The sequence below is a fragment of the Protopterus annectens genome, chromosome 4.part1, assembly GCF_019279795.1.
Source record: "Protopterus annectens isolate FY-2018-M chromosome 4.part1, PAN1.0, whole genome shotgun sequence".
Taxonomy (NCBI): Eukaryota; Metazoa; Chordata; order Ceratodontiformes; family Protopteridae; genus Protopterus; species Protopterus annectens.
In genome coordinates this window covers 497,462,695-497,486,206 of record NC_056734.1, presented here as the reverse complement: position 1 = coordinate 497,486,206, position 23,512 = coordinate 497,462,695, and the positions used below count along the sequence as shown (strand labels likewise).

Sequence of the window (23,512 nt, the reverse complement as noted above, 5' to 3'; positions counted from 1 at the left end):
AGATGGCAGAGGGGAGCCACGACTCAGTCTATCGGAGGGCCTAGCTCCTTCTCTTCCACCAGACAAATGTCTGCTCCGATTCTCTCTCCACCGACTACTCCTTTAAAGAAAAAACAAAACATTAAATACACACTGAAACCCAATCAGTTCCTGGGTGGGAAGTTTTTTCTCAGAGACTTTTTAAGGCCTTTCAGGCCCTACAGACACAGCAGGCCCCACCAGCCCCCACTACTCGACCTACTGTACAGGTTTCAGAGAAATAGTACTCCTCTTCAGAGGAGTCCTTTTCATATGAATCCAACTAGAGCCCCCAAAAGATGTCATCACCCCAGTGGAGGAAGACTCCATTACTCCTGAATCTCCAGGGGAAGAAATTACCTTTGGAGACGCAGTCTCCCTCATGAGGGAGCATTTCACATGGCAAACATCTGAAGTTTCTGATACCAAGAAAAGATACTTCGACCTTTTCCAAATGGAGCAACCCTCTCCTTCAGCAGTGGCTCCCTTGCTACCTGCCTTTCAGAATGCTTTCCTGGCTGCTTCACAGTCCCCTGACTCTCAACCACCAGCTTCTAAACATCCAGACCATTTTTACAAGGTCCCTCAGGGTATCCAGTACCTCTTTAGGAACCCTCCAGCAGACCTAGCAGTTATTGCTGTCTCTGCTGATAAATCATCCAGGCAATTACCTTCGACTGCTCTTTACCTCACAGACAAAGACAGCAAATTTATGGACAGACTAGGGAAGAAAATCTATACCTCCTATACTCTGGCTATTAGAGCTCTCAACTGCCAGACTCATATAGCTGGATATGTTCTAGGTACCATTTCTAGGATCTCCACATTACTAACTGAGACACCAGATTCTCCCATTAAAGCTCACATTAACACTCTTCTTTGTGCTGCATCCCAAGTAACTAGGCACTCAGTAAAGTGCAGTTATGATGCTGTGGAAGCCTCATCTAAGTCTGCTGCATCTGGATCAGTCTTGAGGCAATATTCTTGGGTGAGACTGCAATCCCTGCCCATGGATGTGCAAACAAAATTGTTGGATGCACCCCTGGATAATAAAGCCCTGTTTGGCCAAGCCTCAGCAGAACTCCTTAAGTCCCTTCAAGAAAAGGGTAAGGAACTTCAGAATCTTAAACACCTTCTGGTGTCTCCTAGACCCAGATACCACAAGAATTATCCACAGAAAACTTTCTTTGTTAGAAGACCGTCAGCACACACTGCTGCACAGTCTAAAGGATGTAGGCAAACCAGGAAAAACCACTACTCCTAGGTTTCCTACAAGTTCTTCCACTACGCCCTTTCGAGGCCAGTCCAGACCACGTCTTCTGTGACTACCCTCACCAAAACACCCCACTTTCCCTCCATCTCACCCTCCCCTTTCCCCCCTGGCAGATTATTACATCAGAACAATGGGTTCTTTCCATCATTCAGTCAGGCTACTTCATGACTTGGTGGGTGATACCACCCTTCCGTGGCATCCCTCACCCACCTGCAAGCCAAACCCACCTTTTCCCTCCTATCATTCAGCCGCTTCTAGTTCAAGGTACCATAGAACAGGTACCACACCAGCAAAGAAACAGGGGTTTTTACTCCAGAATGTTTCTGGTACCAAGGAAGGATGGCTCTTCGAGACCATTCCTAGACTTATCCTATCTAAACCTATTTCTCAAAGTTCCCAGTTTCAAAATGATTACCTTACCCCTCTTCTTACCACTAATTCCAACTCAGACTTTCATGGTAGCCCTAGACTTAAAGGATGCCTACTTACACATCCCTATACACCCAGATTACAGGAAATGCCTCAGATTTGCAATAGGCTCTTGCCATTTGCAATTCTCAGCCTTGCCCTTTGGACTCTCTACTGCCCCCTGAGTAGTCACAAAATGCCTGGTCCCCGTCATTGCCCAATGCAGGACTCTGGGTATTCAGATATACCCATACCTGGATGATCTGTTCATTCTTCATCAAGACCACCAAATCCTCCAGTTACATCTACAACGGGTAATCTTCACCCTATCTCTGTTAGGGTTCACCATAAACCTTGAAAAATCACACCTGATCCCCTCTCAAGACCTGGTTTTCTTGGGTTGCAGGATCAGAACAGACGTAATGAAAGCCTTCATTCTAGATCAAAGAATCCTAGACCTTTATCTGTATTTTCAAAGAATCCTGTCCCACACCTCCTTGCCAGCTCGAGAGATTTTAAGATTTCTAGGCCACATGGCATCACACATACCTATACTGCCTCTGGCAAAACTCCATATGAGAAAAATCCATTGGGTCCTGAAAAACCTATGGAGTCAACACTCCCAGCCCCTGGACATCCCCCCTCCCCTTACTTCAATGCCTGAAGAAGGAACTCCAGTGGTGGATCTCAGCTCTTCACCTCAAACAAGGGATCCACCTTCAGATCCCAACCCACCCTACAACAGGTCTCCACAGATGCTTCCGACTTGGGTTGGGGGGCAGTGCTACTTACAGGCCAAAAACAACTCTTGGTGCAAGGCACATGGTCCATTTCAAGACTACAGGACCATATCAACATCAAAGAAATGAGTGTTTTACACTTGACCCTGCTAAACTTCAAATCAGTCCTTCACCCAGGAACCCTGAAAGTAATCACAGACAATATGACGGTCCTGTGGTACAGCAACAAGCAGGGGGGAACAAAGTCCTACCCTCTGTGCAGCCTGGCAATCCAGATCTGGAGCGTAGCAGTATGTCTCCACATTCATCTGCTAGCTGTCTATATCCCTTCCACAGAGAATGTCATGGCAGACTACCTGAACAGAACTTTAGCTCCAAGTCACGAATGGATGGTTCACAGGGAAGTATTTCTAGACATAATCCACAGGTGGGGTATTCCACAAGCAGATCTTTTTACCTCCATCCAGAACAGGCAGATGCCCAAATTCTGCACAAGGAATCCACATCCACAAGAGTGGAAAGTGGGCACCTTCTCCTTCTCTTGGGGGGAGAATGTACCTCTATGCCTTCCCCATTCACCCTAATTCAGAAAATCCTTCTGAAAATTCAAAGGGACAACCCAAACATCCTACTGGCGACCCCCTTTTGGCCAAGACAGCATTGGTTTCCCTTCTTACACCTACTAGCCAAGGGCAGTCACCCACAGGTTACCCCACCGAATAGACCTACTCACACAGGACAGGGGATTCTTACTACACCCTCAGGTGGACAATCTGAAATTAACCTTATGGGTGAGGGTTTTGATCCCCTACAGACACCTATACTCCAGGGGATGTACTCAATGGTTCTGCAGGAGGCCAGAAAACCGAGGACCAGGAGAAACCATGTATCCAAATGGAACAGGTTCTGCTACTGGTGTCAATGGAAAAACCAGGACCCTCTAACTACTTCTATACCTATGGTCCTTTCCTGTTTGTGTGAGCTACTGCACTCAGGACTAACATATTCATCTGTCAAAGTGCATTTATCTGCTATCTCTGCCTGTCTGCCAGTCTCCCCTCTTCTGACCTCCAGACTAGAGGTCAAACTTTTCCTCAAGGGAGTAGTTCACATCAGGCCTCACAGAAAACCTATCCCTCCCTCTTGGGATCTGAACTTTGTACTAGAAAAACTTACATTGCCACCCTTTGAACCAGCTCATTCAGTATCCCTAAAGCTGTGCACACTGAAAACAGTTCTACTAGTGACCCTTACATCTGCCAGGAGGGTATCTAAGATCCAGGCCCTCATGGTTACCTCTCCTTACCTTATTTTCCACAAGGACAGAGTTGCCCTAAGGACCAACCCTTTCTTCATGCCGAAGGTGGTTAAATGAACTTTCACTAAACCCAGACCATCACTCTACCAGTTTTTTACCCTCAACCACAAAATTCCTCAGAAAGGACTCTCCATTCATTGGATGTCCGCAGACAACTGAGTTACTACTTAGACGAAACCAAACCCATCAGAAAATCAGATCAGCATTTCATCACCCTCCACCCCAGAACTCTAGGGAGGGCAGTCTCCAAGCAAACCATTTCCTCATGGATTTCAATATCCTTTACCCAATGCTACTCTTTCCATGGAAAATCCCTAGATGGACAAGTCAAACCTCACTCTACCAGGGCAGCTGCTTCCTCAGCTGCCTTTTTCATAGGAATTGACTATGCTTCCATCCTGGAAGCTGCCACTTGGACTTCTGTCTACACCTATACCAGACATTAAAAACTGGACCTAGTCCCTAGAGCTAGGGCAGGGTTTGCCAGGTTTATCCTCCAAGGGCTCATTGACCAGGGAACCCAATCCTCCACCCAAAACCATGCCTAAAAGCTCTGGTACTCTCCCTACTGTTATGAATACTGCAACATGTGAACAGAAGGACATAGAATAGTTGTGTAAGAACTTACCGTAACCTTAGATGTCCTTCTCTTCCATGCTGCAGTATTCAATCCCCCCACCTGCCCCTTTAACATCTAGCTTGCCATTCTGACTTGGGGGGACATTACTCTGATACCCCCCAGTGTCTCCACTACACACAAACTACCTACTTCCCTGAGTCTAGCCTGCTTGTAATTACAAGGGCCCCCCTTGGGACTCTTCTACCCACAAGAGTACTACTGTATGCAGCAGTTCATTCTGAGGAGGGTGTGTGCAGATGTCACCTTTATACCCTCCGTCAGTTTATGGCCCTGACTAGCAATGTTGCACGTACCGTCCAGAAACAAAGACTTTGGTATACTGGCCCGGAAGATGGTGCTGCTGGCAGCAACTCCCTACTGTTATAAATACTGCAACATGGAAGAGAAGGACATCTAATGTTATGGTAAGTTCTTACACAATTATTCTTTATTATCTGTTATATTTTATAACTGTATGTCTAAACCACAATGTTCATGTAAATATCTTGTGTGTGTAGTATGTTAGCAAATGTTCTGGAGCTTTTCTCCTCAGGCCTCTGCTGAAAACAGACAGCTCTGTCCAGTCGGACCTCCCCGGTAAACAACTGTAAAATAATTAAAATAAATAAATTTACTCCTCTAAAGGTATTCCCTTACCAGATCCACTAAGAGCACATACACTGCAAGGTCCATGGCCAGGTTTCAAGCCTCTTGGTCCAGAATTTCTATTGAGGACATTTGTGCTGCTGTTACTTGGTCAAACCTCCATACTTTTGTCACTCATTACAAATTGGACATTGTATCCAGAAGTAGAAGTGCTTTTGGTTCTGTTGTACTCTGGAATATTCTTCCTTGATGGCCACGCTGGATTATGGTAACTGGGGACTCTGTCCCACAGGTTAATGGTATGAAGTGGACAACATCAGATAAAGAAGTTACATTCTTACCATAATGTCCATTCTGTGTTGTCCAACTTCATTCCATTAACCTTCCCACCCCCCTCCACCATCCGAAAGTTTGTTCTGGAAGCCTAGTAGAAGTTAACAGGAATTGTATTCCTTCGGTTGAATTCCTTATGTTCTGTTAATGTGAGATCTGTTTGTATTTTGATCTTGTTACCTTTATATTATAGTTAATATTTTAGGAACACTATGTTCTTGTTGGCAAACTCAATCTGAGGTAACATGGGGGAGTGGGCATTATGGGTAGGTAGGAGGAGTCTTGAGCAGGAAGAAGGTGGCTGGTCAGTTCCAAGTGTCAGAACTGTATTCCCACAGGTTAATGGAATGAAGTTGGGCAACACAGATGGAACGTTATAAGAACATAACTTCTTTTTATTTTACTTTTTGGAGATGGCGGTATGAGTACTTTTTACTGTGTTTTTTTTTTCCTGGGAAAAAGTTACTTTTTTGCTGATTATTGCTGCTAAGCTTCCCTGGGAAACGAGCACCATTTTCAGCTTAACCATGGAATGTTGTACTGGTCCCTGGACAGACCTCCTTCTAGCCACAAAAATAAAATAAAAAGATAAAAAAAGATTGTTAAGCAGTTTTTACTACCACAGCTGGCTAGTAATTTGCTTTAACTGGAGGTGGTTAAGTCTGCTTTGGCCAAAGCTAGTTCATCTGACCGCTCATCTTTTTCTTTGTATCATTCTGGTGTAGTCTTTACAGCCAGCCAAGAGCTGTGTGGCCTAGTGGGCTAATGTCACCATGGACCAGAGTGGGGGCGGTTGGTAGACATGTCCACTGCAGCTGTTGGCGTCCCCTTAGTGATCAAAGGAGAGCCAGTCTTGTCAGTCCTGGGAGAAGGAACAGGGAATGTTTCTCTGCTTAGCAAAACTGTTGTACCCATCTGTGGGGAAATTGCGGTTGGGGATATTGGGTCTTCTTTATTACTAATTTCTGTTAAAAAGACAGAGAAAATTAAATGTTTGTCTTCTATTTTGTCAGTTACTCTGGACAGAGTAATTTATTAGGCTTGACTCAGGGTCTTGTGCAAGTTCTTACCACTGTCTTATAAAACTGCTACTGGTAAAACAGAAAGGGATTCCTCTTTTTCTGAGGAGGTTCAAGAAACTGAACCTGCAGGGGAATGTGAAGGGACAGTTGCAGTTTTTTCTCCTCCTCAAGTTTCTGATTCAGATTCTGAGGAGTATGTGGTAATGGATTCTCTTGTGAAGGATTCACTTTCTCTGAAACTAACTCCAGAATTAATCAGTGTTTTCAGTGGGTGAATAGCGAGGCTTTTCAGTCTCTCAGAAAATATTATAATTTGTTATAACTGGAATTTCCAGAACCCTAACCTATCCCTCCAGCTTTGTCAGCACTGGGATGTTTTTGTCACTGTCTGCATTTCCCTGACAGGCTGCCTGCTTCAAGTTTTTATACATCAATCCCAGACCTGACCTAGCAGCTGTAGCTTTAGTGAATCCAGCTGCTGCTAAGAGATTTCTTAATTCTAATCCATCTCCTTCTGATAAGGATGGGAAAGCTTGGGGAAAAGTGTATGTTTTTGCAACTGTAATTTTTAGAATTCTTAACTGTCAGGCTCATATGTTGGAGTTTATTCTGGCTAATTGTGAGAGTATGAGAAATGTTTTTGAGTTGGTTTCCTCTTGAGGAAAAATCTGCATTTGTGTATTAAACTTGTACAAACCTTGATGTCACAGCAAAACAGTATGTAGAAAAAGTAATGACCTGAAGTGTGACAGGGAACCAGACATTCAGTTGCACTCATTCACTGCTACTAATTTGATATGAAATCTCAGTCACAAATGCCACAGATTATGAAGGATAACCACAGAATACTAGAGCACCTGTCCGTAGGAAAAAGAACAAAGATTTGACCACCTCTCTACAGATGTAGTCTGACTGGGTTTGGGGATTTCTGTGACATGACTGTCCAAAGCAGGAACAGTTTGCCTTGCTAGTGTGTTTCTGTCCGCTGTGCTGGCCTGTTCAGACTGGCAGTGCATTTCCCACACCTGTCCAGTGTTAGCAATCTGCCTTATCTTTGCTTTGTTATTTTCATGTGGCCTTGTACAAACAGCAAGGCAGACACATACTTGCACACTTAAACATGACTTGCAGAGCAAAAAAAGTGAATGATGTGACTTTCGTACCACCACCAAAAAATGTTCCACTCCATGGAACATGAGTCATTGTTTGACAGCAGAAGTACAGGAGTTATGCCCTTTCATTCTGTTGCCACATGTTGCTCATTATGTAGCAACTTATAGTGCCCATGTACTGCCTTATACATGCTGAACTTTTTGAATGTTTATGGCCATCCTGCCCTGTGTGGTTCCATGACAGTACAGGCTGTCATACAGTAGTTATGTTAGAGTGCAGAGCTGAGTAAATTATTAAAGTAAATATGATGCTTCTTCCCATTTACAGTTCTTTCTGCATGATACCATGTCAGTCTCTATTGCGATGTTCTTTTTAAAGTCAATGTTGCAGTACTGATTATTGGGTTTTCCTGCCATGCAGAAGCCTGCTACCAACCCAATTTCCAGAGTCTTTGCTTCATCCCGTGCCAACAGATGTCTGAAAACTGACATCTGGATATCATAGTAAAAGAATGGCTTCCATAGATGCCATCTTTCAGTTCTTTCTAGCTGTGCAATCAGATGTACTTCAGGTGTGTACAGAACTCTATCAGTCAGTTCATTTTTCCAGAGTGTCTCCTTCCAGTCAGATAAGTACCTCGCTGGGGATTTTTCTTTATTAATTTAATGTTTAAAAAGCTTGACAGTTGCTTGAAGTGTCGGAAGCAAATCCCGCATATATTTTCACTTGTTTTTATCTGTTCTGCTTGGAGCCTCAGCACAGCATCTCTAATTGTCTTGACTGTGCAAAATTCCAGACAAAAACCCACAAATGTAGAGCCAGGGTATTAGCTGCACATATGGAGTCTTCATTTTCAGTTTCCTCAGTGGTATCACAACGTACTGCCACTGCAGGGCCTTTACAAATATCAGCTTCTGGAAATGGAAAGACAAAAAGACCAAGGACTCTGATGTTTCGGAGAAAGCTGCAATTCTAGTCTGCAAGTCAACTGATGATGCAGGTGAGACACCTTTTCAACTCCCTGGTCCAATGACTCTTAGGCTTAAACCCTATGGTGTGACCCCTTGGGAGACCACCATGGTTCCCAGCCTGCTTTACTACTGTTACCATGACACAGACATTGGTTGGGTCTGATGTCACTAAGCAAACATTCACAGTATGAATCAGCAGAATTTAAGCCCACTGGCCCCACAGATTTGGACATAAAACACCACAATAATTTGGTACATAAACAAGCAAAGGGGTATGCTGTCTTACCCTTTGTGCAGCCTCACAAAGAAGATTTTGGATGCTGGCTCAAGAACTAGGGCAAACTCCCACAGCATCTTATATTCTGGGTCAGAACAGTACTATGACAGAGTCTATAAGTGGGGACCTTCTAGACCCCAGTGAATGGTTGCTAAAAAAAGTGTTCCTGGACTTAACTCTACATGGGGGGGGGGGGGGGGGGTCTGCTTCAGAAATCAACAGACAGGGACTTGGAAAATGGATGCTTTCTCCTTCACATGGACAAACTTGTTCCTGTATGCATTCCCTCCCTTGCCTCAGATCTCCAGGGTACTGATAAAAGTCAGGGAGGACAGACCATGCCTAATCCTAGTGGCCCCCTTTCTGAGCAAGACAATACTGCTTCTCTCTTCCCTTGACCCTCAGCAAGGGGAGATTCCGCACCCTAGTAGAGGAAGTATATCTCCCCAATCAAGCCAAGGAATCTGTCTTTTAGCTTCACTTAGCCACACTCAGGTTAACATTCTGGATGTTTGAGTTTTGACAGCAAGGATTGCTGTTATCCCACAGACATGATTTCCAAGAAAACAAAATACCAGAAAATCATACCTGGCAAAATTGTACAGATTTTCCATCTAGTGTCACAGAAAGAACACCAGCCCTTGTCAGGCAGACTTCAGTTCAGTCTTGGAGTACCTTTCAAGCCTGTTTAGACGGGGGCTTTCCTACTCCAGTATTAAAGTACATGCATCTGCGATCTCAGCTTGCCTGCACAGTGCTCCATCTGTCTTCTTGCACCCCCTCATAAAGCTTTTCCTACTGTCTAAGAACTGTCTAGACAGGACAAAAAAAACCCTAATAGAGTAGAGCAGTTACTGGCGGCTTTTATAGGGGGTAAATAGGACAGGCCTGTCTCCAAACAAACCATTTCCAAATGGATAGCTGACTGCATTAAGTTCTGTTACTCCCACCATGGAAAAATTCTCTATGGGCATATTAAAGCCCACTGCACCAGGCATGAGGCAACTAATACTGCTTTCTTCAAAGGTGTCCCTACCCAGGCCATCCCAGAGGTAGTCACGTGGTACCGAGTGCACACTTTACGAAAACACTATAACCTGGGCAGGTTTTGCTACTGCCTTCCTGCAAAACCTTATTTCCTAGGGTCTTACAGAGGCCATACTACCTACCTAAGGGCTTTGGGAGTCCTCCCAAGAATCAGTACTGCAAGATTGACCTGGTGGAGTGTCTACAGTTATAGTAAGTGGGTCATAACTGTACTTCCTCTGACTTTCCACTTAAACTTGAAAACTGCATAAGCAGTCATTGTGGGCATCTGCTAGCACCCCCATGTCTTCATGCTATACTTATCTGACTTATGTAGCGTATACAGTGTAAATCTGAATTGCCCTTACTTTATGATGCAGGTTGTGTTGAGTTTTGTATGTATGAAGAACAACATTCAATAATGACAATGCATGTGTCGTGTTATTTTCTGGGGGGTGGGAGGATATGCTATGTCATACAAGTTATCTTTGCAGTGAAAGTACTACTGAATTTTTTCTGAATGTTCTCTGGTTATTATTTTAGGTTTGGGGAAATTCCTTTGGATGCTGTCTGTTTCTCAGCAGTGCCTGTACTGTGAAAGTAGACACGTACACACAGTCACCAGGATATACACAAGTCTCAGAAGCATTTAATAGGAGTCTGTGCCACAGCTTGTAGAACAGTAGCTGTTTATCTCAGTGGCAGTCAGCTTGTATAGTTCCCCTACGAACATCAAATTTAGAATCCATCTCTATCATTTTTGCATGATTGTCAAAGGTCCAGCATTCCTCTCAAACTTGTAATTGTCTTTCGGCTTTTTCCCAGTAAGGGGTCGCCACAGCGGAACTCCGGTCCGCTAATGATAGGCAGTAGATTTTTACGAAACGCCGAGGTGCCAGCTCGACGCCTGACCTTCAATGAAGGCACGCCCATTTACACACGCATGTCTTTCGAACGCTACCCAACCACGTGGAGGACATGCAGACTCCACACAGAAGGCACTCCCAAGCCACTCCGAGAATCGAATGGGAGAACCTCTTGCTGTGAGGTAACAATGCTACCGCCATACCACCGCGGCATTGTACATGTGTCAATTGCTGTCATTAATTCCGTACATCAGTAGCTCAATCATCAAGCATATTTTGTTGCGATCTCTGTTCTTGATGCATTAGGTTTGTTATACGACATTGCTATGCATTTGCACACACGTGAAGATGTGGATGGTTGACGATCATTTACTTTTTCATGATAGCCGCATTAATCTGTTCCATTCACAGTGGGGGACCATTGGTGAGGCAGTGTGAGATCAGTACAAGTAAGGCTGTTTCAGAGACTGCTGAGATCCAGTGGTTAATTTCCATTACTTTTAACAGATACAGTGTTCTGCAGCTGAGTATGAATTGTGAATACTTGATTAGGTATTGAGTTGCAGTGTTTTGTGTTTATTACAGGTGACAGACACTCTGGTTCACAACAATGACAGTGATAGGTCCTGTTTGTGTTAGCACAAGTACTGATTGTGGACTAATTGATTCAACCCAATCACTGGTATGCATGTTAGACAATTGGAAGTTTTGTTGGCAGTACTGACGTTGGGAATTCATGTTCATTATAACAATATGATTCTCTGACCAGCTTCTGCCAGGCTGTGCTTTGTGTCCCACATTGCTGAAAGATGGCCTGACTTGAAGCAGGAACTTGGAACATAAGAACTATGAACTCGAGTAAACTTGATGTGGCTGAAGATAACATGGCAAGAATAAGCATTACCATCTTATGAAGAAGTGAACTAAAATAGAACAGGTCATTTTACATCAGCTAATCGTCTGTTATACTGTGTATAAGGATGCTACAGTTAATAAAAGAGCATCAAATTCAGTACATTGTTACAACTCAAAAAATAATAAAATAATCTCAAAGTATAAGACAAAGCAGTCAGTGTTATGATGATGCAATTGCATGCTCTTAACGACAGGTGCAGAAGCAGAGGAAATTAAGTTTTGAAAGAATCTGCAACACCTTCTGGATTTCACATCAGAAAATATATTACATTCGTTATAGGTTGTTGGTGTGCTAAAGATAGTAGTTAAAGTTAAGCTGAAATGATAGGAAGTTTGGTCTTAGAGTACAAAATGAAGCTGCACAAAGACTGGTACAATTCAGAAAAGATAATTTACTGGTCATAGCAAATGCTGTCTTTCAACAGGCAGACAGCTTTACACAGATGGGTCAGTAGTGAAATCAGGTTGACTGCATATTTTGTAGTCGGAGATGGAAGAGCTGTTACACAATCAACAAAAACAAGGTCTGAAACTGACTGTGGCTCAGGTCATCAGATTCATTGTGCCAAGTATGGAATTTAAAAAAAAAAAAAAAACAAGAAAATCACCAAGGCCAAGTAGATACGATCTCAGTAATGTTCCAGTATATCTACATATTATTGGTGTGCGTCTGTACATACTTGCACACGCACCAACATATGAAGCAAAAAGTTTCACTCAGCAACAGCTCCTCGTGGTCCTGCAGAGTGGTCCTAGCAGCAGAGAACTGAGAAAAGCGACTACTTTCCTGATTTAAGTATTTTTTGCTGTTTTTTTACCTGAAATACCTTCTCTTGCTTACCTTGAACAAGCTTAAACTGTTTTTTTAACTGTTTGTTGCATTATATATTATCTGCACTTAGTTTCATTTAGTCGAAAATTGGTCAAAAGTTGTTTGTTTGTTAAATTTAACTGTTGAGGCTGCCCACTAAAGTGTGCTAGCCTGTGTAACTGATTTATTACTGTTTCCTGCATTTCTGTGTGCTTTCTATCTCAAAAACAAAAAAAAATCCTTGTTTTCCCACCTCTCCTCGACTAGTTTAGACCAGTATATACAGGCTTCGCTGTATTCTGGGCTGTGGTGTAGTTTCTGTGTTGTCCATTGCCTTACTTGGATAGAAGGAAGTTTCTTTGCTCACCAGTGGGAGTGGGGAGCCTTGAGCAGCCTATCTGTCCGTGAAGGAGTGACCTCAGCACAAGAGCTTGTAGTAATTGGTTGTTTTGGACCATTTCTAGCTCTTTTGAAGTTCCCTGTTTAAAATCCGCGTTTGCACAGCTTTGCGCGTTTGTGCGCAGCGCCGGTTAAACAAGGTTGAACTTTTTCTGGCTCCGCCAAGTCTGCTCTTCAAATTTTCCCTTAAGAAAGCTCTACTCTTATAATAATCAGTCTAATCGCTTTATTATAAGCCTAGCACTTGTTCTCAATACCTCTCTTCTAAGTAAGCATTCGCTAACTAAAGTAAGCACTACATCCACCTACCTTCCCTGTGAGTACCCACTTCCATTAAAGGCACAGCACTCCCTTATAATATTCTAGCATGTCGAGTGGTAGATTACTAGCATCCTCTCCGGTTCAGCTGGTTAATCTGGGAATCTTGAGACAATGCTACAATTGTCTCATGTACACAGACAACCCTCTCCTCCTCCCAACAAACACAAATACATGTGAGAGATGCAACTATATAGCCAAACTGGAGGCTGAACTCTCTCAACTCAGGACTGGCAAGACCAGACAGGAGGAGAAGGTAACCACACACACACACCAAACCCAGTCCCACATAGATAGACCTACCACAACTGCAAACCAAACACATAATAACACAAAGACATACTCGGAGGCTCTAACAAAAAACTTAGCAAAACAACAGAGGCTCCCAAAGCAGACACCCAAAAATCCACCACCTCAAAACATAACACATGCAACACATACTTCAATAAATCAGTGTGTCAAACAATCACAGCCCTTAAGGCCAAACACCATGCCTGATACACTAGTAATAGGTGACTCTATAGTCAGACACACTGACGTTCCGCTTACCAGGCTGAACAAGGAGAGGGTAATGGTGAGCTGCTTATCGGGAGCTAGGATCCGCTACATAACACACGCACTCAGGTCACTCCAAAGCAAGTACAAATATGAATCCGTCATTGTCCATGCCGGCGTGAATGACCTGAGACGTACCTCCCTGGACTACATGAAAAGAGACATAGAGGAGCTCTCTGATTATGTAGCCCAGGCTGGTATGACCCTGACCCTGAGTAGCATCTTGCCCTCACCAAGAATGATGCCACAATACAAAGACAAGATGATCAGCTTTAATAATTGGCTCAAATACTGGTGTCATTCTAGGGGATCTGTCTGCTTGGGATGACATGCTGGACAAGCCACGCTGCTTCGCAAGGGACGGCTTGCATCTGTCACCACTGGGCTTCCGGATATTGGCTGAGGCTCTTGCCTCCCCCATAGTGCCTTTTTTAGGCAAGGCTCAAAAGACAAACCCACCTCCTTAGAAAACAAAAATGGAAAAAAATTAAGGGTAATGCTGCCCAACGCCAGAAGTCTAAATCTCAAGATGCAGGCTCTCGAAGCACTCCTCAGTATGGAGAACATCGATGTCTGTGCAGTAACTGAAAACCTGGTTCAAGACTCCTGAGAGCACCCCAGCGCTACCAGGCTATACCTCGTATCATGCTTTTCGGCCCCAAAACTCGGGCCAAACCAAAAAGGGAGGGGGAGTGTCCATATTCATCAAGGACACCCACACCTCCAGGTTAGTGGCAACACATGAAGCATCAAAGACCATCCAGGTGCAACTAACCATAGGCCAAACTGCTATACAACTGGTAGCATGTTACAGACCACCCTCCCAATCTCAGGAACCCCACTCAGCCTTCCTGAAGACATTGGAGGATATGAATATCTCACCAAACATCATCATATTGGGAGACTTCAACTACCCTAACATAGACTGGGTGCATTATTCTAGCCCAAACACCCTAGCCCAAAGGTTCCTGGAATTCATAAATTCAAATGCAATGGAACAGCTAGTCACCTCTCCCACAAGGGGAGATAATATACTAGACCTTATCATCACAAACATGGGGACAAAGTGCTCCACACCGGAAGTATACCCCTCACTAGTGAAATCTGACCACAAACTAATCACCCTGGATATACCTATCCCACCTCCACCCCCAACACAAAAGACTACAGTGAAAAACTTCTCAAAAACCGACTTTACACTTCTTAAAACTGAGATGGTATCCTTTAAGCCCACTGGGCCAGTGGAAACCACATCCCACAGTGCAGAATCCTTCACAAATGCTTTCTACGGACATCTCCAAGATTGCATGGATCATGCAATCCCAAAAAAAAACCAAGACCCTCTCCACCAAGGGCAGGCGTCCTGTCTGGTGGACCCCAGCCATAAACAAATTGTATAATAAAAGAAGGAAGCTACTGCACGACAGAGCAAAATCCCATAAAGCGAAGGCATCTCTGATCAGCACTAGTAGAAAGCTACGTTCTCTCATAAAAACATCCAAGGCCAACTTTGAGAGAAAAATTGCTGTGGACACTAAAGATAATCACAAGGCCTTCTTCAGCTGTGTTAGAAACCTGGGCGGAAACCCTCAGATATGTTCAGAGTTAGTTCACAATGACAAAAAATACACTGAACCCACAGATATTGCCAAAATTCTGGCAGACAGGTTCAGTGCAAATTTCTCCCCTCCCTCACCCCAAAAAGAAGAAATACTTATCCCAGCTGAATGTAACCTCCCTGTCATCTCAGATGTCCAGGTGAGAACTGCCCTCAGCAAAGCTAAAAACACAGCATCAATGGGACCTGACGGTATCCCGGGTTGCGTGCTACATGAACTCCAAGAGGAGCTAAACCCACACGTAAAAATGCTATTTAACCTTAGCATTACTACAGGATATGTACCTGAACACTGGCGTACAGCAACAGTAGTCCCACTCCACAAAGGAGGCACCTCTACAGACCCTGGTAACTACCGCCCCATAAGCTTAACTAGCCTGGTCTGCAAAGCTATGGAAAGAATCATTATGGAACTCATAAAAAGAGACATTGGGGACTTACAGACACTTGATCCCACCCAGTTCGGCTTTGTAAAGGGCAGATCCTGCCTTTTGAACCTGGTTGACTTTTTCGAAACAGTCACTAGAGCCATTGATGAGGGCAAAGCAGTCCATGCAGCCTACCTGGACTTGGCTAAAGCTTTTGACACAATACCCCACTCTGGCATCATAGACAAGCTCAACAGCTTAAATGTAAATCCATATGTCACAAGATGGGTGGCAAACTGGCTAAAGGATAGAACCCATAAAGTCAAAATCGCTGGAGCCATGTCAGACTCAAAGCCAGTCACAAGTGGTGTCCCACAGGGCTCTGTCCTGGGACCCCTCTTGTTCGGCATTTATTTCTCAGATGTGAAAGCAAACATGGGAGGGTTGTGGCTGACAAAGTTCGCAGATGACTGCAAACTAGGCGCCATAGTCGATACACCAGCTGACACATACATCCTACAGAAAGGCCTCACTGAAATGGACAACTGGTGCCGGAGTCATGGCCTTAAACTAAATGCCAAAAAATGTATAGTCATCCCTTTGGGAAAAACAAAGTACCCACAAATTATCACATAGACAGTAACCCACTGAGTACGGAAAAAGTAATCAGAGACCTGGGGACCCAAGTCGATAGTGACCTCTCATTTGACACCCACGTTGCCAAAGTGGTTAGAAAGACTTTCTACCTTGCCCACCTCATCATGAAGGGATTCACATCCAGATCAAAGGAGGTCATTGTACCCCTATACTCCTCCCTTATCAGGCCCATGATTGAGTACAATGCCCCATCTGGTATGTACCTCACCCGGCACTTGCAACAGCTAGAGAGACCCCAAAAGTACCTCACCAAGAGGATCAAGGGTCTCCAACATATGTCATATGCTGCCAGACTAAAGAAACTCCAGCTCTATTCAGTAGCATACCGCCTGCTCAGAGGTGATCTGTGCCTGATGTACAAGGCCATGTCCAATCAGGAATTGATGGACATGCTCCACCTCAAAAAATCCAAATCCATCAGAACCATGAGAGCTAAAGATTTAAACCTCAGCACAAATATGAATAGGACATGCTGGAGGGACAGATTCATAACTCAGAGGCTTCCCATACTCTGGAACAGAATCCCAGTTCATGTTAGGCAGAGCCCCTCACTAACTCTCTTCAAGAGAAATCTTGACAAGTGGGTGGGAGATCGTAGGTTTACCCCAGGGGTCATCTCTGTGTCACTACTAGACAGAGGAACAGTAAACTAATTCTATTATGTAAGAGGGTCTTCACTGTGTCACTACTAGACAGAGGCACAGTATTCTAAATCTATTCTGTACACTTTTGTACCATTACATGGAGTGGCGTGGCTAGGCTTATAAATGCCCCAGGGCAGATAGCCTAGTACCAAACTATGAAACTATGAAATGAGGGATGCTGGAAATGTAGCTTTATTCAGTGAATGTACACAACAGTACTCCCTTCTTCAGGGAAGAGCAGCATGAAAGTACATTATAACGTTTGTGTAAACTGCCAAGCTGTACCTTGACCTTTCCTGGAAGGTGGAAAAAAGTAAAGGACAATACAACAAAACTGAATCATTATTATGAAATACAGTCTAGTGCTTATGTTTGAATGCCTTGTTTATGTGTGGGTGTGTAGATGAGATGGGTCTATATTAAATTATCGAATGGAACGAATGTCGAACGGCCGAAATATCGATAGTTCCATTCAAATTACTTGGTTTTGTGGTGAGCTGTGCCCCCAACACCCCCCGCTAATTATATGTACCAGCTCCGAGATCGCACTACAGTGAGGGAAGGGCAAAATTCCCAATCTTCACTGCACCCCAATCCCACAAACCAGAACTCGATGAATGGCACTTTCGATATTTCAGCCGTTCGACATTCGTTCCATTCGATAATTTAATATAGACCCGATGAGATGGTGTTACTTAACCCGACCCCACTTCTCCGAAGCTGCATTCCACCGAAAGCATGGACTGCCAAAATCCTTTCCCTGTGACAGGAACCACTTGGCCACCATGTTGAACTTTGCTCCTTTTCAGTGTAGTGCGATCTTGGAGTTGGTATATTTAAATAGGGGGTGGTGGGGGCATAGGAGGTGAAGCCCCCCACTTTGGTGGGTTTACTTTTGGTCCATTTAGGTTTATTCCCATGGTGGCCATGTGGATTATGATTACTGTTTCTCATGAGTTTTACAATTTTTCTTATTTTAAATTGTTACCAGAATTCTGTGTCATTAACTTTGCTTAGGACTGTTGTTATGTAGTTTCTAATTCTGCTCCCTTTGTAATGGCTTTTTGTTTAGTGCCTTTGTCTTTTTATGAAGTTTCACATCCTTTCATCAGATGCATATTACATTACTTTGTTTTATTTCAGGTATTGTAATTACCAACCTGGTTATGACAAGATAACTTTATTCTGTACCTACTTTGCTTATGTTTAGGGTTGATTATTACTCAAGTATGTTAGTGCTTTAAACCCTGCATTTAAACCCATTGTATTTCTTAAATAACTTATAGCAAATTTCTTTATAAATATTAGAAAATATACATTAATTTATTGTCCTTACATTTTATTAAATAAGACATAGTGAGGGCACTTTACCTACCACAGCCACTCTTCTGTGACAGGAGTATTGGCTCTGAGAACTGAAAAGTATGTTGAACAGTGCTATATATGTAAAGGGACCTTGCATCTTCCTGTATAACCTCCTAGTCACTATGAGTTCCATATTGAATCCTTGCAGGGAAGAGAAAACACAAACTGGGTATAATCCAGATTGTTTGATTTACTGTTAGTGTTTTATTCTCAAAGAAGTATTGTTAAGGAACATTTATCTACACACAACTGTACTGTATACGTATAGAAAGATAATGGTTTTAGAATGTGTTCTCACTATCCTTCCTGTGGCACAGTTTCAGGATTAGTCCTTGCATTTCAGATGCATATAGTTAAACATTGGTCACTGTGCATCTATGCATATAAGGGTAGTTGGGCATTTAGCCTTATAATTTTGAGTTTGCCCAACACACGTGCACTCATGCTTTCTAAACATTGTTTGTAGTTTTCCTTGCTGCTAGAAATCTGGGTATGGGTACACTTAAAGCAATTGAAACGTTGTATTTGTTCCAGGTTCTCTATGCTTTATCCCTGTTTTCGTTGAGCTGCTGTTTCCTTTGTTAGCCAGGGAGCCAGGTTTGATTTAATTATTTTGGTCCTTATGGTTGTAGCCTCATTTAGTATTTTTAGAATTGTTGTGTTAAATAGTGTTACTGCTTTATCTACGTTTATTGTATATAGCACTTCCCACTTTATTACTTTTATATTTGTAATGAAAGTGTTTTTGTTGAAGGTGGAGAGATTGCAAACAAAGGTTGTAGCAATGTTAAATGTATCTGTTATTGCAAGAATAGGCAGGTGGTCACTAAATATGTCAGGAGTAGTGTTGGCATACTTTTAATTTATCTGGTTTATTAGTAAGGATCCAATTTAAGACAGATTCCTGTTGGTGGATTTCTTGTAGCTGGTGGTAGTAGAGATGAGTTGAGTAAACCCATACAAGTTTATTGCATTTGCAGGGCTTTCATTATTTATGGTTGGAAATTCCAGTCCATATTTGTTTCTCCTGATATGTTTGTTTCTGGAGAGAGATTGATGTCCAGGAGAGAACTTCTTCATCAGTGTTTGTTATTAATTGGGAGTGGAGGGGGGTGACAGCTGTTATGTATAGGTTCTTGTGGGTGTTGATTTTGAGAGAGGATATTAGTATTTCAGCATTATGACCTGTGGAAGGGTTTAGTGGGTGTAGGGAGATGCTTAACATATTTTTGTAGATGATGGTTATCACGCCTACTTTTATAGGAGTCCTATCTATCCTTAGAAAGTTGTGTCCAGATGTTAAGATTTCATTATCCTTTATAACTTTAATGAGCCAAGATTCAGTGATGAAGAGCATGTCTGGATTGTAATAAGTAATCCAGGCATGTAATTTTGGCAGTTTATTAGGAACATTTCTGAGGTGACTTGAGTAGAGGTGAAGGCCAGATAGCTGTTTAGTAGTGTTTGTTGAGCATGGCTATTTTGGATTTTAGTTGAAGTTGTGTGGTTAGAATAGGTGTTTCGACATGGAATAAAGTGGATATAAATATATGCTTTTAGATACAGTGAAAATAAGTTGTAGGGAGTAGGGTTTCCTGTGTTTGAGTTTAATATCTAGTTTGCACAGGAAAGAGTTGCAGTTTAGGCACCTTCCCTTAAAAAGGAAGATATTTGATATTGTAAAGGGGAATGTGCTATTGTGAAGTAGTAGGAGTTAATTGTGAGTGAGTGAGCAGTATGATGTCTCCTAAGGTAGCTGTTGGTTAATGGTTCTTGGTAGGATATAAGTTGGGAAATGTAAGAGGAAGAGGTATAAGTAGGTAAGGGAGCAGCATATCTGAGTGGTGTGTTGTAAGTAAGTAGTAAGAGAGGAGGGTTAGAGTGAGTGTTTGTATGTAGCTAATGAGTAATAAACTAGCAGCAGAAGGGGATGCATGTTTTATCTGTTGTCTAGAATGACAAATTAATTATGATGGAAAAAGAAGTATAAAATAGAAAGGGACAGGACAAGTGAAAAGGCAGTATGGAAAGCAGGAGGGGAGAAATGTAGTAGTGTATATAAGATGAGATGGGAGAATAGTCTTAGTGTGGAGTTGGTGTACTGATTTTTGCAGGGAGAATGGAGCAATGAGATTGGTTGATGCAAATAAGTGGATGGAGAAATGGAGAGAATAAATGTAGTGTAAGTGGGGAAGTGGGGAAATTCTGGGTAGGGTATGGGAGCGAATTGAGCTAGAGTGTTAGCAAGGGTGAACACTGCAGGATTCCCTTTCCCCTAGACAATATACTACTAAAACCAATCAGTGGAACCTAGTTGGAAGGAGAGAATACAAATGGAGCTTATGTGGTCTAAGATAAGGGAGTAAGTTTTTTGTCCTGAGTTGCCAAAATATTTATAAATAGTATACGTATCAATGTAGCCCTCAGACTGGTCTTCCAACTGCAGACTTCACTGTTACATTGTAGAGTTGTTTACTTCCAGGAACACTTATGCATAAAAATAAAAACATTTTTTTTAAACTTTGAGTAGGATGAGTGCACTGAGTTGATGGAGACTTGGGCATAAATAGTAGCTCAGAGCTGAAAGTGGTTTAACAAATGTCTGGGGCAAGGAGAAATAAAATGAAGGAAGGGAGAGAGCAAAAGAAAAATAAACCTAAGGAAGAGATACTAAGGATGAGTTCCTTGAAGGCATGTAATGCCACTGACGAGGCACCGGAGGAGTTGAGTAATGGCAATAGCAAGTCTAATAGTTAAGGAGCAAGACTAGTAAGGAGTAAATCTCTGTTAGTAGTAGTAGAGTCAAAGTTGGCCAGCAGGATGTCTGTGAAGGAGGATTGCCGATTGTAAGGTTATTGATTACAAATGAGGGCACTGAAGCACTTGTCTACAGACTATTCACTGTCCAAGCTAAAATACATACAGACAGGACTGGCTGCCCAACACTTAAATACAAGGGCAGAGGTGGTAGAAAGTTTCTGTCCAAAATAAATTCTGGGTTGATGGAGCTGAATCAAACTGTCTATTGTATGAGCCTGCTTGTGTATGTGCTGTAGGATGTTTGCAGTATTATTAAACAAGACGTGTACACCTTACACTAGTGCTATCCATAATTCTAAAACTAAGCACGCACACACCTTAACACTATCCCTTTTCCTAACCTTAACCACAGTACTACCAGACATATACACACACAGTCATACTTGGAAATACTTAATATTTCAGTATTCTAAGTGTTTTACCATTCTGACACATTCACAATTTATACTTGCAAGGATGTGCATTCTGAATTGTTACTTTTACTAGATCATGTTCACTCTAGTGATAGGAAACCAGTACAGATAGACAGAAGTACTGTTGCGAAGTTGCAGACAGCAGGTGAACATGCTTTTTAAGTAGTTAACAGCTGACATTTGCAGTATAGTACAACAATTGCTTGCAATTTTATGAGAATGTACAGGAAAGCAACATATTTAAGTGAAATGGTTGGGATTTTAGGAAAATGGTGCCTCTGAGCTGAGGGGAAAAAAAGTGAAACAGATCTAAGTGAAGAACATTGGAGTGGGAAAATGTGATGTCAGGTTAGCCTGAAAGATATTCTGTGTTGGTGAGCTGTTCGAAAGAATGTAACCACATACTGGTGATGTCCTCAAAAATGTGTGTCATATGTTGTTTACTTGAGTATGACACTTTGTGACCCCAAAGATTTTAGTACAACAGGACTGTCTGTCCACTGTTATTTTAACATCTTTTGAATTCATAGGTTCATAGGTAGGTACTAGGCTGTCGGCCCAAGGACCTAAGTAAGCCTAGCCAACAAGGTTCCCTGTCTTACGCCAGCCAAAAAATCTATTTTCCTGTGCCCTTGTTGGAGAGCCACAGAAGTGATCCCCAAGGTGTATTTCCTATTTCCCATCCACTCATCAGGATTTTTCTTAGAGTGCTAATGAGAAACTTTGCTTGACATAGATGGGTAGCTTGTTCCAGAGTATGGGAAGTTTCTGGGACAGGAATCTATCCCTCCCGCATGTCCTGTTTATTGTGTCAACAAGGTTTAAGTCCCTAGAGCATGTAGCTCAGAGGAATTGGGATTTCTTTAGGTGTAGCATGTCCAACAGCTCTGGGTTTGACATAGCTTTTTATGTTAGGCAGAGATCACTTCGGAGTAGGCGATATGCTACAGAGTAAAGCTGGAGTTTTTTTAGACGGTCAGTGTAGGGCATCTGTTTGAGGCCAGTAATCCTCTGTGAGGTACTTCTGTGGCCTTTCTAGCTGCTGCAGATGTCTTGTGAGGTACATTCCAAAAGGGGTGTTGTACTCTGTAATGGGTCTAATGAGTGTCAATAGAGGGAAACAATGACCTGTTTTTTCCTGGATGAGAACCCTTTTGTGATGAGGTGTGCCACGTAGAAGGATTTCCTGACTACTGTGGTGATGTGATTATCAAAGGAGAAGACTAGTGTCCACCTGGGTCCCAAGGTCTCTTATCACACATTTGGCCTTAAGTAGACTGCCGCCTATGTGGTAGTTCATCGGTACTGAGTTTTTACCAAAGGGGATGAGAATGCACTTTTTGGCATTGAGCTTGAGGCCATGGCTCTGACACCAGGCATTTGTCTCAGTGAAGCCCTTCTGTAGGATGTCCACATCATTTGGGACTCTACTATGGCTCCTAGTTTGCAGTCTCTACGAACTTCGTTAGCCAAAGGCCTTCTGTGTTACCCTGTACTTCAGAGAAGTAGATACCAAACATACTCATTACTTCATTTATCCATTTTAGTCTGTATTAATCTCTTCTTTTGCTTCAGTTTTTCCCAGCTAACTTCATTTTATTTTGCTAAAGTACTTGAAATATGGTTTGAATAAAATTTCTTCCAAACAGAATATCATTTTCTGTTTTTGATTTGTCAGTGAGTGAACCAGAGCAAGTCAGAATCTGAGAATTTAGTCAAAACTGTTGAGTAACAAGACTATTTCAACCATTTTGCCATCCTTCCAAGAATGATGTTTAAAGACAATTGCAATTTTCATGCTGTTTCTGTAGAGTAAAACCAATATAACTTTATGGCTAATGACTTTTATTTAGTTCATTTTCTGTTTAAAATAGTGCACAGTACATTTTCTGTTTAAAATTGTATACAGTATTATTTTTACCAGCCAAATGTGTTTTGATTAAAACCAATCTATATTCCATGCAGATGTTTGGAAACTGGACATTCGGCACCTTGGTCTTCACGGTTATGGTCATCACTGTTACGTTAAAGGTAAGTGT

At 42.5% G+C, this 23,512-nt stretch overlaps 1 protein-coding gene across 3 annotated transcripts in view; it reads left to right on the top strand.

Annotated features, from left to right (window-relative positions):
• ATP11B (ATPase phospholipid transporting 11B (putative)) overlaps window positions 1-23,512 on the top strand; it is a 2,792,721-nt gene that overhangs the window by 2,136,622 nt on the left and 632,587 nt on the right. For all 3 annotated transcript variants that reach the window (XM_044070307.1, XM_044070308.1, XM_044070309.1), the window contains exon 26: window positions 23,439-23,504. In XM_044070307.1, the coding sequence (XP_043926242.1) occupies window positions 23,439-23,504 (66 nt within the window). The remainder of the gene's footprint in view (window positions 1-23,438; window positions 23,505-23,512) is intronic.